General features: G+C 40.4%; 1 protein-coding gene across 1 annotated transcript; it reads right to left on the bottom strand.

Moving 5' to 3' along the window:
* Positions 1-2,255: 2,255 nt before the first annotated feature.
* On the bottom strand, positions 2,256-18,134 carry NTPCR (nucleoside-triphosphatase, cancer-related). Its single transcript, XM_032790742.2, has 5 exons — positions 18,030-18,134; positions 14,119-14,281; positions 13,101-13,197; positions 9,286-9,495; positions 2,256-3,548 (listed from the first exon to the last, which is right to left on the bottom strand). The coding sequence occupies exons 1-5, from the start codon at positions 18,061-18,063 to the stop codon at positions 3,480-3,482; spliced, it is 573 nt and encodes a 190-aa protein (XP_032646633.1). The 5' UTR covers positions 18,064-18,134; the 3' UTR covers positions 2,256-3,479.
* Between the last annotated feature and the right edge of the window lie 281 nt (positions 18,135-18,415).

Below are 18,415 nucleotides of genomic sequence, written 5' to 3'. Positions count from 1 at the left end.
ATTTTTGCCTTTACAATGAACATAGGGTACCTTAAAAGCTGACCTTAATTTGGAACTTAGTTCCTGAACGCCCCCCTTACTGAACATTTGAAACAGGTACGTTACGTTACTTTGGGACTGACTTAAATTTAAAGGCCAGAAGCAACCATTAAAATCAAAGTCTGACCACCTGCATAACACCAGTGAGAGAATTTCACGCAGTAACTCCTCCATCAGCCCATACCTTATGGCTGTGCTATAGCACATGTGTTGTTTTTGTTTAGAAAGAGACCCAATCTTGTTTAAAGGGTGAAATCCTGGGTCCTGTGAACTTAACTGAAAAACTCTTATTGACTTCAATAGGATGGGCTCTAATCCTAGGCCAAATTATGGTGAATCCCCCCAGATCCCTTGGTAAACTATTCCAGTTTAAGTGAAAGACTTGTGCCTTATTTCTAACCTGAATTAATACCTTTAAAGTGCCTTTAGCAAGTGGAGGAAACACTCACACTAGTTGGAGATAGTGGGATGTGTGGATTAAATAATAGGGAATGTCCTCTCGGCACAGTATTATACCACTCACATTTGGTGATATGTTAAGTGTAATATTATAATTTTTGCATGATGACCTGTTCATTAGCATGGCTAGTATGAATCACTAATAGAGCTGTAACTCAAAAAACCTTGCTGGTTGAATAGGGACTCGGAAAATGAACTCTAAGCACCACCTCCTCTGGATTTTTCCCTGGGCAGTTTGAGAAAACTGCTACCAAAGCAGAACAGTAGTCTCTACACAACTAATTTTATTCTGAAGATAATCATGGGAATGACCAGAAACCACAAGGCAGTGGTGCCTAAGTCCAATTACAACCACATTATGGAGGTATATTTTTGGCTAGACCACTATGTGTGTGCATACAAGACTACAGATGTATAGTTAAAAATCTGACCCTATATATATCAATGACCAGGAAAGGAGGGATTCTATGTAGAGAGGTGGATAAATCTGAGAATGCAGTGAAATAAAGGGCTTTTCTATTGAAAGCAGTGTCTGAATGCTAAAAGGGTTTGACAGATGGCTTAGCTAGCATTTATCATGGAAAAATTAGTAAAGTGCACAAAGGTCCCCATTAGGAGGGGGGATCCATCATACTAGGTACTATACAACCTACAAGTGCCACACCCCTACAAAATGAAGTACAAAAAATTGCAAGAAGGATAAGTAATGATAGGACAATTATAATAACACCAGTTGCACAGCTGGTGTATTTTAGCATTATGAAAGCAAACAGGCCCTTGAAAGGTAGCATGAGTAATGGTAAAGAGCTTCAGCAAGTCAGATTTAGCTTCTCATTTCACTTTACATACAAAACATTATTTAATCAAAGAGCGGAGTCCCAGCTTCTTAGAGTCTCCAGCTGAAAGAGGTGATGGGGGAAGCAGCTGATAAATTTGGCAAAGGTTCTGTCCACTGTCTTTATAGAAGAGAGAGAGTCACACCCTCTCCTCAAAGAAATGTCCAGTCTCAGGGTTCTGGATTGGGCTGGAGCCCAAACTTTGGGACCCTCTGACCACACAGGGTTCTAGAGTCCAGGTGCCAGCCCATGTCCAAACATCTACACTGAAATTAAACAGTCCTACAGCCCAAGGCAGATACAGGTTTTTAATTACAATGTAGACATACCTACCAATTCCCTAGATTCAAGTGCTTGAGGACAAGGGCTTGGCTATTCACGGTGGAGAAACCTCATGCCTTGCTCTGACAAAACCAGGACTTGTTGAACTTCAGGTAAGTTGCACATCTAAATGCTTTGCTCTTGGGTAAGATTGGGTCACCCAATAGCAGTATTTTAAGCGATAGCTTGGAGTTGTCCACAGTTCCTAGCTAATGTGGACATCTGATGTTTAATTAAGAAATCAACTATGGCTTTAAGGCACAGCCCTGTGATGGGGTAGCATAGAGCTGCACAAGCCCATACGGAGCTCTAGGGGGAATTCTCCCTCCCTAGTACATATTAAGAACAGCATCCTAGCCCCACCCCTTTGGGAGTGATGTGCACCTCCAGTGGCCCACACCCAGACTCACTTCTAACATGCCCTTGCACAGTGTATGGGGAAGAGGAAGGATCCTCCTTGCATGCTTTCCCACAGCCTCCTGTACACTTGCAAAAGGGTTGTCAGAACCTGGCTTTATAAATACACATAAAATCTGCTTTTGGAGCATAACTATGAACTAGTGTACAAATAAATGACTAACTACAAGGCAAGTTTCCATATGCCTTTAACCAACATGTTTATTTTAACATTTGTTACACTCTACACAAGGAAGGAATTCAGTCCTTTTCATTCCTAAATCTTTGAAGTAGAAAACTCTTTAAGCTGCATGAAAACAAAAGTACACCTGGCTGGACATTTAGTTTATGACATGCAAGACTGATTAAGTGGTAAATGCTTTTTTCCTAAACACATTTACAAACCTCCTGGGGATATATGTTGTCTAATACTCTCATTTCTTGTTTCATCATTAACCAAAAAACATGCACAGAATTGGAAAAGGAAATAAACAGAAATTGTTAAGCATCAATAAGCCATAATGGAGTTTTAAACCTGGATAGTCAAATGCAGCATTAAGTCTACTGCTTGATATTTTAAACATTTTATGAAAAACATCTGTCAAGATTTTATGAAGAAAGCCATGGTCCTGAAGACTTTTTTTTTTTAAGCTATAAGAAAATGTGAAAAATAAACAGAGTAGGCAACACTCCTATCAAGCACTGTCTGAGCAACTTAAAGTTAATCTTTTCTCTAAAATTCAGCTCTGTAAATGAATTGTCCAGTTATATTACGTATTTGTCTTATGATTTCAGATCACATTTGCTCAGTTTACTTATCCTGCAATGTGAGAATCAAGCTATTCTGTTTTGTTCATCATCACGCATAGTGCTGACCCAGCTGTGGTATATTGGAGAGCTAGTTGAGGCACACTGCTGTAGAACCCCAGGGTCAGTGTTAGTGGTGGTGATAATGCACAAAGCAGATTGTAGTCTGAGCAATATCTCACACATTCTGTTACATAGGTGTCCGCCCCCAGTTCTGCAATGTGCAGGAGGCCTGTGGGGCCTGTGCAGAGCTCTGACTTTAATGCTTCTCTGTAGACACAGCAGGCTACCCTCACCATATGTTGCAGGATTAGGGGCTAACTCAATAGTTCCATTGAATTTAATAAATAGTTAATTGAATTTGCGCTACTATTATTGGCATCAGAAACAACTGCTTGACTTTCAGATCCCAGGATGAGTCTTTTTAAACCTTGTGAACTGAGTAAATTGTATGTAAATGACTGACAAACAAACATAGAAGTGCACTGTTTCATTTTCACATTTTAGAGTGCTACAGCCTCAATCCTGCTCATATTGAAGGCACTGGTAAAGTTGCTGCAGGCCTGAGTAGGGTTGGGCCCTCCAATATAAGAGCTTATGGTTACAAACAAGAAATGGTCTTCATTTCCTGCAATTCTGCACAGTTGTTACAATATCTTGCAAAATGTTGTCTCTATTTTCTTTAGTAACCTAGATGGGAGGGGTGGGGGGAAAAAAAAATCAAAATTTTAATATATTAGGATTTGGCTTACCCTTCAAATGACAGAGATTGGTTGGTAATTTAAATTTTTTTTAAAAAAAAAAAAATCAAGTCCAGCATATATTTCCATTTTAGGAGAGAAATAACTCTGTGAAACATCTGCTTCCTCTTGCTACCTACAGGAAACAGACCACCCCCATCTGCTACACCTAGAAACCTATGTAAAACTGTTAGAATAAATCTTTAAAAGTGCTGCAAATACAAGTGATTATTCATCACTTGTAAATGACACACAGAAATCAAACAGCCACCACATACTTTCTCCATTACTAGAAATGCTTTTCAAGATACCTTCAACCATTCATATGCTGCACAGCAGTGATTTTTCTGTCTTCAGTATTTGATAGGATTATATTTCAATAAGGATGTCTTATTTGTGTCAACCACTTCTGCAGTGAAGAATTAAAACAAGCTCTTGAATATTATACAACACTGCTTTGATGCTAAGATACCTAGGTTTCTCAGAATATTTGGATAATTTTTTTAAAAAAATTTAAAAATTAAAGTTTAGGTGTTACTGTAGCTGTGTTGGTCCCAGGTTGTTAGAGAGAGACAAGGTGGGTGAAGTAATATATCTTTTCTTGGATCAAATTCTGTTGGTAAAAAACAAGCTTTTGAGCTTACATGGAGCTCTTCTTAGGTTCAGACCTGAAGAAGAGCTCTGTGTAAACTCAAAAGCTTGTGTCTTTCACCAACAGAAGTTGGTCCAAGAAAAGATAACACCTCACACACCTTGTCTCACAAAGTTTAGGAGCTTTTGAAAGTGCAAACACCACTACACATAGCTGATGAATTCTTATGCCTGTACAGCCATTGGATTTTGTGAGTGCAACGTCTAACACTTATGCAAGTGTTTGCTCTTCAGAAGTGTATGCACAAAACTACTTGTGCCCGCACAAGTGGAGACCTGGGGTAACATTTGGCCCCACTAGAGTCAATGACAAGACTCCCTCTGACTTCAGTGGGGCCCAAGATTTCACCTCTTATATGCAAGTGCAATAACTGGATCAGACCATGGTCTACCTAGTCCAGTATCCTGTCTCTGATAGTGGTCAGCAACAAATGCTTTAGAGGCAGGTGCAAGAAACCCCAAAGTAGGCAGATGTGGGATCATCTGCCCCCAGTAAAGTCTTACTGTAAACAGAGATTGAATTGGCTTAAGCTTTGAAGAATGAGGTTCTGTATCCCTTCCGATACAATAGTTAATGCTGAAAACAGAGAGTAACTCTGGGTATTCTTTTTATACCTATAAACATATTGGTAATATCCCAGTCTGTTACTCTATACAGTAAATGAAGCCATATGTAACTGTTGGCCACAGACATTGTGAACCTGAAGAGAGACAGTCTGCAATTTGAGATAATACTTTCATCCAGGCCGTTTTAATTCCAGGGAACAGATACAATAATGGGCAACTGAAAGAGTGACATGGAAAACAAGAGGGAGGGAAGAAGTCTTTGAAATGTTACTCAGAATGTTGGCCAAGAAAAGTAACAAAACACAGAGTGAGGCACTCAAAAGTGCAATCACTCTACAGGATATTTATCATGGGACACAAGGTACAGTGAACAAACACAGGTAAGTCAGATGCCATGGTCCCACAGTAAACCTCTTGACTTCACCCATTATCTTGACTTTCAGGTGACCTGCTGAACATTTAAAATAGCAATATCCATATGTTCAAGGCATGTAAAATACCTGTGTATCCAAAGCTTTTATGTACATATATGCAGCAAGAAATTATCTAAACTGAGAAGACTGGCAAACATATTGTACCGATTCGGAAATCTTCATGGCTATTTTGCAAGACTTTCCGTACTTATGTTCTGCTCTTATTAACCTCTAGAGATGGTCTAGTCCCAAGTTGTGGAGTGACTTCCAGACAACAACATAGCAGAACAAAAAACTGCAATGCTTATATTTTAGAAATGCCAGTATTTATATTCATATCCAGAGAGCTGAAAGTGTTTGTGGATATCACTATTACAAAGCATCTGGGTAAGAAAGAAGGAAACACCACCAAGATTCCAAGCATGCAAGAACACTATGAAGTCCATTATCCCAATAAAAAGACAAGTATGCTCAGGGAAAGATCAATTTGCAAAAAATCTCTATTTAGAGCCCTTTTCTCTTCTGAGCATAGGAAGAAAAAAGGGAAACCAAGTGGACTACAAAAAAAAAAAAAAATCCATATTCCTCAATACTTTTATCAAAATAAACTGACACAGATAGATCAGGAACATCTTGGGCATTTGACTTTAATGATTTTGTGTCTGGTACCTCTGATTTTACTAGGCACAATACAAATAGGATTTGACATGTAGTTACCAGATGCCACAAAAACCAAATGCAAGGTAACTATATCAAGAGCTGAAGACAGAGGAAAGGAAGTGTTTTGTTATTTAAAAAAAAATTCTCCATGAAAATGTTGCAACAGAAGGGACAAGGTGAAAAATGGAAAGGGAGAAATACTGCTTTCAATAAACAGCATAAGTGTGGGGCTTAGAAAAAGGTCATGTTTCAGAGGGATGATTTTATAAATTAGAAATACACCTCTGCTGATGAGTGCTTTTCATTCTACTAGTAAAAAAATCTACATAAATTCAGTTTACTAGAATCATAAAGATTATGTATTAACAGTCCATAAACACTCTTACTCCATGTCATACGGAATCTGATTGAATATCAGGGAAAGAACATGCATTATTTATAATTAAAAGATGTTAACTTTCTGTAGACTCTGGTCCTAACCTCCCGTGACGCGTTGGGTCTTGCACCATGGTTTGATTGCCCTGATCTATGATGATGCTATGTTTTTCCACACTGAAACCTACTATGGATTCTTGTCATCTTTAAAAAGAAAAAAAAAAAAAAAAAAAAAAAAAAAAAGAGCTGGAAACCCAAACTTCACTAGTGTATTTTCACAAAAGCAAAAGGAAGGTTTTAAGGAGAAAACGGTTGCAAGCCAGCTTTGGAGTATAACCTAGGCTTCTATACTACGTATAATACTACACCTATAATGGAAAAGTTCTAGGGAAATGGGTAGTGAAGGTGGACCATCCTGCATTATCACTGGGAAGATTTAGTTCCCTCAGAAAGATGGAGCCATGCAAAAAGAGAGGGTAAGCTCTTTGGGGGCAGGGACAATAATCTACAGCATTTACCACAACTGGGTCCTGATCTAAGACTAAGGCTCCAAGATGCTACCCTACAAGAAGTAATTAAAATACCACCATCAATACAAAATCGCTCTTATTACATAGGAGTTTCATACTTAATACATTAAATATTAAGGCCTATATGCTCAACCACTGTTAGCAGCACTGCACCTATTTACACCAGCTAAGGATTTGGTCACAAGTGGACGACAATGGTGCAAGCAAAAGAACAGCAGCCTTTGCATACTCAGCTTTGGACATTACAACGCCTATTAAAAGATTAATTAGAGGATATGAGATAACTATGCTAAATTCCTCATACATGGCCTAATTCCACACTAAGTCATCAAGGTTTGGTTTGGAGATGCCTGTCTAGCTGTACAATGGGAGGCAAAAACAAATTGCACCATGGCACAAATCAGCAAGAAATGGCTGAGGACTGCTAGGCTGTGCAAGGGCTGTGGGGGCATGCTAAGTCCTCCCCCATGTTATGGCAATTCAAGAATGGAGACTGATCTATTGCTTATAATAGCCAGCAGAAACACCTGCATCATTATAGACAGCTTCGGTTCCTGCTTCGTGCACAAATTTGAACCAGCAGGGAAGGAACAGGTAAATATATTCATGTTAACATGCAAGGCAGATATCCTGCTAGATGATGCTTCAGTACATTAGGCCCCTGTGACTTGAGAACCAGCACAGTCTGTTACATTCCTCATCACCTGCACTTCAGCTAATGGATTAAGTAAGCAGTTTTCCATAATCAGAACTATATATCCTGATCCTAGCAATGTAAACAGACTGCTGACTTTTTCAGAGAATGTGATACAGTTGTCTACAATGCTAGTCCCAGTAGAGGCAACAGCAAAAAATTCCAATTGACTTCAATAGTGAATAGAGATGGCCTAGTTTCCAGAAGTCTGCTGAGACATAGGTGGAGATGGCATGAGTGATGCTGTGATGTTCAGTAAGGAAGATGTAGCCTGCTACCAAGAAGAAATTTGGCTTTCCTGGGTTTTAAAGCGAGCAGACATTAAAGCATATAGTGGGATGGATAACTCACAATTGATGCTGCAGATACAAGGCACTGGTTTGTAGATGATGCAGAAATGGTCAATGGCATTCCTACTAAGGACACTGTATAGCTCCAGTGTGGGGTGGGAGGAGCCACTAGTATTATTTCACATACCACATAACATGTGACACTATAAGTGACTATTTAGGGGAGCTGCATGGCACAGTGAGGCAGACATTTTCATGGGGGAGGGATAGCTCAGTGGTTTGAGCATTGGCCTAATAAGCCTGGGGGTGCGAGTTCAATCCTTGAGGGGGCCATTTAGGGATATGGGGCAAAAATCTGTTGGATGATTTAATTGGTGCTGCTTTGAGCAGGGGATTGGACTAGATAATCTCCTGAGGTCCCTTCCAACCCTGATATTCTATGATTACGTGCTTTAAACAGAACCACTAAATAAGATCATTCAGCCTATAAAGCAGCATCAGAAGAAATACTTATTTTCTTTCATCATTTATTCAGTCTTAATTACTGATGTACACAAAATATAGTATGCACACATCATAACTTCCATCACCCTAATCATGAACTACAATACATTAGTATCTACTTGCATGGAGAGAATGTTTTAATGCAATACACCATACATCTTAATTTTCTGACAAGTCACAATTACTGACTTTTTGTAGTTCATAAAAATCTATTGTTCTGTTCTGGAAATATGGTCTAATTCTGTGTGCTAGTTTCAGTAAATATCAACCAAAATTAAACTGAAGGGCAGAGACCAATTTTTTAATTTTATTTTTTTCCTTGTTTTGTTAAACATTTAGCATCTTTCTGGATGCTTAATAAACAAACCTCTTAGACCGGTATTTCTGTGAGGAGACTACATAACTGTTAGGATAAGGATTTGAGAATTTGTCTACGCTTGATTTGCAGGGTCTTAAAGTGCAGTTCCTATCTGAAAACTAAGTGTCGTAACAAGGGTTTCCATGTTATTATGACTCCAGATAAGATATGCTGAATTTACGAGAAATAAAAAGCCGTCTTTCTCCTCTAATTACCAATCCTGCAAACTCAAAATGAGCTCAGTGTCAAGGTAGGTTCTTTTCTTCTCACATATTATTGGTGGCAAAGGTTCTGCAGGACAATTTTCAAAGATGAACTATACTTGAAAGAATGAATGAATACTGGTCTGGCACTTTCGTATCATGGTGATGGGAACATTAGAAACAACAATACTAATATTCCTTCAACAGACCCATTCATTCAATCTTTAGTTTCTCTGGTGAGAGAGTCTGCCAACAAAAGTGCCCATTGTGCTTTTTCTGTGTGTGATGTGAACATCTGCCCATTAAGAACTCAGCTGAGACCACTGACTTCATTTTACTGGGGCTATCCAACAGGCATCCATTGATAGCATTCAAATTGAGCCAGATTCACACTGGTGACCTAGAGGTGAAAGGCTCCTTAAAGATATCAGAGATTACTTACATTGAACACCTTAACATCCTTCCGACTTCTTATTTCCTCCACAAGACCCAATGGCTTGCCTTTAGGTATTGGTATAGTTCCAAGAATTGTGGTCCCTGAAGCAGTCAGAGTTTGACGAACTGCTTGAATAAAAGATTGGCTGAAGAGTTCCATTTTACCAACCTCATCTATTACGTGCACTTTTTTCCCTGTGTCACTGCCAAGATCGACCTACAGGAAAGATACACAAATGGATTAAAAAGCAGGAAGAAATCAAGACTGAACTAAGAGCCACTCTTCTCTGTGGGAGAAATGTCATTCAGGAGTAACATTTCTTTGAAACAGTGCTGGAGCATAAGGGCAGAAAAGCCAGTCACCCCAGCTGCTAAGGATGCCAGCAGCCACCCAGCCTGTAACCTAGGAAAACAACAGGTTCCCAAATGGGAAGAAAGAAAGACCCAACAGTTGTTCTTGACTGAGATTTGCAGTTTTAGGGCAGCAATCACCTGATAACACAGTCACACAATTTTATATGTTATTTTTCTTAGCATGTGAGTAGTGTAGAATCTTTGAAGATGTAGTATATTGTTTTTAGTTTTGTGATGTAGGTTCTTTTGAGGGAAGCTGTTGGAAACAGCAGGAGAGTTTGCTCTCCAACTTAATCTCCCTAACTAGAGTCAATTCTTGGTGAAGAGTTGCTTCCTATGAACAAGTTATTAGTGTTTGGGCTAAGATTTTAGAAAAAGAGGAGAATGTCTGCTTGTGGTTTGTGACCACCTCTGTTCAATGACTGGTGTATATAGTATAAAGAACAAGTTACAATAAGAAAATGCTTAGACTCTAAATTACTGATACCTTCTCCCAAAGAAACTGACTTGCAAAGCCTCAACATCTGCTACTGCTTGGCAGAGATGTGATAATTTTTTTTACATGCCAGCTACTGTAGTTAAGTCTGAAGGGCACTAGATTTTCAAAGCTGCATTCACATCACTGCACCCATAAAACTCTGTATTTATCTGTTGACCCATGCAAATGCACTTATAATTAGGGCAGGGGTTTCCAAACTCTGATATGCATGCCATTGATAGTATAGGCACTCGATGCTTCATCTATTCACTTCACAACTACTTTTTAAGACGGCACATAAAATAATAAAGTACAGAAATCTGACAGGCTACAGATTAGATGAAAGCGAGCTCACTACCCTCTTCCAAGGCTATTAACTGAAAAATCAAGTTCTATTATTTATGTCTGTAAGCAGCAAATCGGCCCAAGTCAAAACTCCACTGTTAATCCATGAATAAGTGCAGACATCACCTATGTATGTAACTTAAGGAGAAACCAGTCTACATGTTGTCCCTTGTGAAGCTAGAAAATGTTAGCGCCTTTGAAAATGGATGCGCTACGTAACATATTTCCTAAAACCTTTCAGAGCTGAGTCCCTGCAGGGTGGGGTAGTTTTATCTAAAACCCTTTCACAGATCAGTGAACTGAAAAGGTCAGTACCTGCTACTAGGAAAAGTGCTAAGAAATGGAGCTTCTTCTTTATACAGAATCCTCAGTCCCGTCAGGTGTAGTTTCCAGAGCCCCAAACAGAACCCACTTTAGCATTCACTCTATTTCCTGGTGAAATCAGTGTGAGCTGGTCCATGGAGTCTAAGCAGTCCCACAAATATGTTAAGTAGCATATACTTGTTTCAAGAGGCTCTGTGATCAAAGCAGGCTAATCCAATTCTAAACTGACAGTCTACATTTTCCAGTAAATTGTAGTGGGGCCTTGGGACTCAGAGACTAACATCTGATATATTTTGTTATTTCTACAAACCATCCACTAAAGGACGTTAACTATCTGGCATATGCTGCTGTCCCATAGTCCCTACAAAAATATTAATGAGATCCCTGTAGATGTACTGGTAACCATCTAAGATTATTTGTATTATTATACTTCTACTAGCTTACCACCCTTCTGCAATACCTACCTTCCCCTTTAGTTCTTATATATCTACTTTGCTTCACCTACCCTTACTTTCCATTGGTCTCTTCCTATTCCAATCTGATGCTATCCTTCCCTTTCACACTATTCCTTTCCCATTCTGTACCACCTATAGGAAAGATCCTGCTCCCACTGAATCAATAGGACTTTTGCTACTATTTTCAATGGGAACAGGATGAGGCCCTATCCCAATTCTCCAACTCCTTTCTACTCTAGATTCTTTTTCACACATACACACAGCTCCCTTATGCTTGTGAACAAAGTGATTACTCCTCGAGTCCCTTTAGTAAGATCCATGTTGAATTTATATTATTAAATAATCAGTTACATTATCCTTTGAGTATATGAAGTGCAGCCCTTGTTTAGCGAGGTCTTTTCCCCAGAGATTAAGTTTACTATAAGTGAGGTTTCATTTTTTAAAAAAATCAAAATCTGTAAATATTACTAATGTCGTCTCTCCCCTTTGTCCTCCTACCCTCTTTACATTCCTTCAATCCTCCTTGTTGCCATACGGTTGTATTTTTGTTCCTTCTCCAAAGTGTTAGATAGGCAAAAAACCTCAACCTCATCTTCGTTTCCTACCCCCTCTGTTTCCCTGTCCTTTCCAGATGCCTTGCAAAATTCTCTTCTCCCCTAGCCTAACCTAATTTTATCAACGTAGTTAAATCACTATCAAAAGGGTTTCTCTAGTAGTGGTGTCAGCAGCTCTTGCAATGTTTACCTGAAGATGCTGACAAAAGATCTGTTCTAGTTTAATTTGGGTGCGAGGGGTCGGAGAGCAGCAATTCCGGTAAGGACGTTACCTATTATTCACTACAAGCACAGTATCTGATGTGTTATCACCTACCTACTTCACATATGATTCAAACAAACTTCAGATAGCATGTGAATGGAAGGAAAGAGGAGGATGGAGCACAAAGGAACACATGCACTGGAGGCATTAAGCCATTTCATTATTTATACTTCAGACACCTGGTTGTGCCAATTTTGTCAGCAATACATTTTGTAAGTGAAGAAACGTTGTTCCCATTACTGTGTGTGTGGAGCCTGGAAACAGAAATTGTAAATCCAGACCCCAGTTTATACTACTGGATGCTGGTGAAAATTCTTTAAACCTATGCTGACAACACTTCTACCATTGAATGTGCTTTGAACAGATGATACCTAGAATGGAAATTAAAATACAACAGAGTGCTCCGCAAGCAGCAATAGACAGATCCTCAAGTTACTATCAGCAACTGCCGATGTAACAAGTTTGCAAGTCTCTTGAAACAAGGCTAATGAAAAAGGAAAACACTGATTTAAAAAAACCCAAACAAACTGTTTCCACCAGAAACATTCTCTCTACATTCACAGGAAAGGGAAAGCTAGGAAAAGTGGATCACAGTAAGAGAGAGAGCAGGTTCTGGGTCTGCAGGAAGCTCCCCTTGGAAGCCCATGGAAACTCCTCCACTGCAGCTCTGCAGGAAGAAAGCATACATTTTGTGGGTGTAGGAGTGAACTGAAACAGCAGTTTGCCACAGCAAGATCTGCTGCTGAATCTTCCAATATCCAGGATTGTGGCTCCCTGTCACAGTGGATACAGTGCAGTCATAAGAGTGCTTCTACAAGATATGTGCTGCCACAGGGATGGGGGATCAGGAAGAGTGGTTTTGAAGAGGCAAAGGGATCTCCTGAAAGTCTCAGATCACAGGAGAACCGCTCCCTGCACCTCCTTCAGATCCTACAGGACAGCTAAACCTAAAACAAGAGTCATTATTGCTACCCAACAACTTTAACCTATCAAGCCTTCTTATAATACTCTGTTGTACTTGCTTTCTAGAAGCTTTCATAAGATACTCACATTTCTCAGCACAGGAAGCACCAAGTGCTCAAATGAAACCAGGTCTACTACGTATTGTCCAACACGATATTCGCGTCTTGCAGTAGAAGAATCAAAACTGAATTTACAAAAAAAGTTCTTGTAAATAATGTGAACCACGAACATGCTGATAATTTGCTGTAATACTTTTAGCTGTGCTGACGGAAGTGGTTATCTAACCAGCAAGATTCCTTTAAAATTCAACTCCTTCCACCCCTCCAAAAAACAAACAAACAAAATCCCTATATTGGATATGCTGCAAATGGCAAAACAGAAAATATACAGCTTTTCCTCCTAGTATATAGACACACTATCATAGGTTAGTCACAGTGTCATTTAAATGTGGAATTAAACATTGTTCAGAAAGACATAACAGGGTGAAGAGGCCAAAGTTTTGCATTGAGTGTTAAATGCTGAGAATATGTCCAGTGAAGCAGGAGAAACTTTGAACTCATATGTATTTTAGACCTCCTGTACGGGGATCTGAAATACCTGCCTAGTTAAAAACCCAGTTACGGGATTTATGGGACAGTCAGTGGCTTGTTGTAGACAGCTTATCTGAACTTATCTTCTCTGATTCATGATCATCAGGTCTGTCCCTTAGAAAGTAATTGGAGGAACTAAGTTATTTTCCTTCCAACCTGAAAAAATAGTGTCTGAGATCATGAAACCAGCTTGCATGTTCTGTTGTTCTGCAGGGACTCAGAGACCATTCTGCAGTCAGAGGACCCAGTTCATTGCTGCTCTGCACTAGTGGGAAAGCCGAAGGACCATTCTGAGTTGGTAGAGGGTTTTAGGTTAACTTGGCAGAGATGCAAATGTCTCCGTAAAGTGAAGGATAACAGTGAATCAGACCCAGAGAATCTAAAGACAAAGAACGTGATCCTAAAGCCCTCTGTGTGTGGAAATTCCACTGACTTCCAGGGGCATTTAGTGCGTGGAAGGGCTTGCAGGACTGCCCCATAAGCAGTAACCACCTTAATCTATAAAACAGCAGTACCCGAGTCTAGATAAAGTTCCTCGTCTCCCAGACAAAGTGACGACATCGAATCCTATCCTCCGGCCGCCTTCTCTGACTTCCTCTGTGTAAAATCCATCAATAGGGACCCCAGAGGATTTTAGGGCTTCAGTGGCTTTCTGGATCAATGTCGTCTTTCCAATCCCTAAAATAAGGAAGTGCCCATTATTAGTGCAAGCAAAGCATAAAGCCGGGTTTTAAACTTGTCCATTCTGAGGCAGCAATCACATTTGGCAGACAGATAGCTGGTTGCACACATTTTATACAGATTAATGTTTTTCCTAATTCTGATTTCTCCAAAAAAGTTTTAATATTTGAATACTTTCCCCCTATCCGGGAGAGGGGAAAAAAGAATGAACAGAAGTCAGGTTTCTTATTACATTTTGAAGGTTTGTAGGCCTCTGGCGTACATAACCTCCCTTTATTCCAGTGCCATTTGTTCTCTCGTTGGCAAAAAGGTCTGAGTTCATCACATCTTTAGAGTAAATGGTTAAAAATAACTGCATTCCCTCTGGGCCTGATTTTCACAGATGCTCAGCATCTGCAGCTCCCATTAGCCTCAGAGGAGCGGTAAGTGTGCAGCTCATTGCCTCTGAAAAATCAGGCCTTAGAAGACAAAATGACTTCTAATGAAAGGAATAAACTTCTAAACAAACAGAAGGGAAGATAATCCATCCCAAAGTGGATCTAGAAACCCTTCTCACCACATACCCCACCAGGGGAGGACAGACTGTATTTAATATGCCTCTTCCTCTAAGTGAATGCTGGCAGTCTTCCAGAGGTTCTCTCCAGCCCCACAATGGACGTGTCCCTCCCGGGGACATCACAAATACCCCTCTTGGCTGATTCTTATTTTAAACTCAAATTTACCTCCATCTCACACAAAATCTGGTGTCATTATTTCATCCCTTTTATCATACCAGTCAGCTGTCTTGTCGAAGCAGATTTATTTATGGATCAAAAGTGTCAAGTATCTGGCAGAGCAGGCCTTTAAACTCCTGGAGGCAGAGACTATGGGTCACATTTGTAAAGGTATTTAGGTGTGTCACAACACAGGCAGACATCTAATGGGATTTGCAAAAGTTGCCCAGGTGCCTAATTTGATAGGGATTAGACACCTAGGCCCAGGTCCTCGAAGATACTGGGGCTCCTAACTGTTGATTTAAATGATTTAATGGAAGCTGGGAGCCTCCGAGGATCTGGGCTATAGGCACTTTTGAAAATTCAAATAGGCACCTATCTACATCTGTCCCATAGCCTATCGTGTCTTGTACAGCACAAGCATAATTATTATTTGTATGACTGTAAGGCCTAGGAGCCCTAGCCATGGCCCAGGACACCTTTGTGCTAGGTGCTGTACAACTACAGAACAAGAAGACTGCCCCATAGAGCTTCATATCTAAGTAATAAAGATAGCAGTCAATTTATCCTCAGATACCGGTCTAATCTATAGTACAGTTTGCACAGGGTTAGGCTAGTTAAGGTAAGAATTTTTTTAAAAACACAGTTGTACCAGCCACATATCATGATGGTGAGTAATGAAAATGCCTATTTGACAGAACTTAGTTCAAACCAATTTGTAAAATCCTAAACATCTTTAGACCTTCTCTTTAGTGAAATTTATACTAGATGTTAAAAATGCTCCATGCTAAATATAGTTTTCTAATCTGTCATTGGTTTTAGTAATTACTTCCGCAATTTACAGCTTTGCAACAGTTGCAATGGATACTGAAAGAATGAGAAATTAATGAGAATAATACCTGTACTTCATTATGCTCACTAATCACATGTATTATCATCTTTATATAACTATTATATTCATCTATAAAAAAACCTAATCCCTTTAAATTTTTTGAAAAACCAGAAACCAGGCATTTTTAACAAAGACCATTAGTTTGAGATTAGTGGCTAAATGAGGTGCATGTATTCTGGTGGGCTGCACAGAAAATAAAATAGATAATGAAGAAACATATCCCTCAAAGTTATGCCCCATCTCACCAACCAGCATTAGCTTTCACAGAAACCAACGGCTTTTAAGCCTGTGCTTAAAAATTGTTTTTTAACATGTTGGCAGTATGATGGTTCTCACCCTGTAATACGGCACCACCCTGTTAAATAGAGAAATCTAATGATTCTATTACTATCTAATGTTTCTCTAACAAAAGCTCACTGTTGTAATGATTATTGTTTTGTCTATGATGTTTACATTGCAAGGATTTGTGAATCTCTTAAGACTTCTTTCTAAGGGGCCAATATTTAGGCAAATCTCCAGCTGGCTTCACTGGAATCAGCAGCAGGTCACAATACAGAGGAAACTGTAGCACAGATGAAGCCAAAATGACCATGAGCATTCAAATCAAAATAAAATGACTAGTATGGCAGTATCCGCTTCCTCAGCGGCCTTGTCTACATGAGACAAGTTGTACTAGTTTAACTAAATAGATTTTAAATCTGTAACTGGGTCATTTTAATTCAGTAGTTTACCAGCACAAACTAAACGGATACAAACAAGATTTAAACTAGTTTAAGTGCCTATGTGGAAGAGGGAGAGTGTCCTGCTTTAACTGGATCAATTTAAAACCATATGTAGTTAAACCAGTATAAATGAGGTCTTTGCAGCCTTAGGCACTATCCAGACACAAGGGGCTTGATCCCCCACTATCTTGCACCTTCTGTAGTTATTTATACCTGTGCAAAGTGGGCATACGTGCTACCACTTTGACCTGGTAGCATTTTATGCTCATGCTACACAAGTATAAATAACTACAGAAGGCACAAAGCAGTGGAGAATCAGGCCCATATAATCTCACTTCCTGAATCTGATAGCTAAGCAGTAAGAATTGTTGGTTTATTAATTAAACTCGTAACAAAACAGCAACAGCATTTCTGCTGCCCCTGTTTTACCTCACTGATAATCAGATTCCCTTGCAGTGATAAAATACTCAGGCTTCTTCAACTCATGGTCTAGATTATCCATTTGGGATTCCAATTATGCCTCAGAATAGAGGGACAAATGATATTGTACGTTATTTAGTTTTAACATTCTAACTCATTCCAATTAAATTACAGAAAATATTAATGTGAAGGCAATTGCTAATGTTTGCAGTTTAACTGATCTAGGCTTAGTTGTCTAGGAATTTGTCAAGACATAGAGAAAAAAATAATAGTGCCTGGAAACTCGAGTTACATGCCATTAATCTGTTGAGAATAAAAGTATATTTATGGTCTTGATTTAGTGAATTCAACATTTCTGACATTAACAGCAGACAGCAAGAAAAGTGAGATACAGATCTGCAACTTGCAGATTACTTCTTTAAAAGGAGACTGGATTCATTCAAAAACAGCTTTTGTATTTTTTTGTATTTAAGGGTTTTGTTGGGCGTTTCAATGGAGAATTTGAGAAATCAAGGTAATCACCAAATAAATCAATCAATCCCTCCCTCATTTACACTGCCCCGGGCTGAGAACCCAGTAGAGAAACGGCCGCTCTTCACGCAGGGTTTTTGCAACAGTGTAAATGACCGAATTAGTTACAGTGGTGCGACCCCCTGCCGCAGATGCAGTTAAACAGCATTTTGCGTAACTTCATCTGGAAATGTACCAACCTGAACTGAGATAAAGGCTGTTTAAGTGCAGCCACTTGCCTTGCAACACAGTAACCGGGCAGGCTGCCCAACATAGGGGCAAGTTTTTGCAGGGGCTCAAGGGAGGCCAGTTCGGGAGGGGCCCGCGGCGGGGCTGTGAGTCCCGGTGCACCCGAGGAGACCGGGGGTGGGTGATGGTTGCCAACCCGAGTTGGCTTGGGGCTCCCAGCGCTGCGAGCCCCAACGAGGCCCTGCAGGCGCCCGGAGCGTCCCCGCAGCGGGGCCGCGCCGCCCGGGGCGAGGGGTTACCTGGGGGTCCGGTGAGGAAAACATGCTTGGCCATAGTGAGGGGCCAGGGGCGGCCTGCAGCGATCCCGCTCCACGGGCGGGCGGAGCCTGTCACGAGGCCCCCTGCTGCTGCTCCGGCAGCTCCCGCTCGCCGCCCAGCTGCCTGCAAAGCGGCGGCCACCTCCCCTTTTCCGGAGCTGGGCCGGCGAATGGCGCTTCTCGCTCAGCCGCGCGCTGGCTGCCTGGGAGCAGGTCTCTTGTGGGGATTTGTGGAGGCTGGTTATTAACTTGGCACCCGCCGGGCAGGGTCCTTTCCAGACTCAAAGGCGAAGTTTAGCGCTCACCTGCCCCTTCTCTCGTGGGTGGGGCTGAGGGACAAGCGTGTGTGGAGCGGGAGCCTGGCACTG

The sequence above is a fragment of the Chelonoidis abingdonii genome, chromosome 3, assembly GCF_003597395.2.
Source record: "Chelonoidis abingdonii isolate Lonesome George chromosome 3, CheloAbing_2.0, whole genome shotgun sequence".
NCBI lineage: Eukaryota > Metazoa > Chordata > Testudines > Testudinidae > Chelonoidis > Chelonoidis abingdonii.
Note: the sequence above shows the minus strand (reverse complement) of the source record. Positions and strands in the feature narration are given on the sequence as shown.

Excerpts from the sequence above, each read along its gene's own strand:
- NTPCR (XM_032790742.2), bottom strand. The coding sequence starts at position 18,063 with ATGGCCAAGCATGTTTTCCTCACCGGACCCCCAG. Across the intron at positions 14,282-18,029 it reads TTTCCTCACCGGACCCCCAG|GGATTGGAAAGACGACATTG; the intron begins GTAACCCCTCGC and ends TCCTTATTTTAG. Across the intron at positions 3,549-9,285 it reads AGGATGTTAAGGTGTTCAAT|GTTACTAAAGAAAATAGAGA; the intron begins GTAAGTAATCTC and ends CCTCCCATCTAG.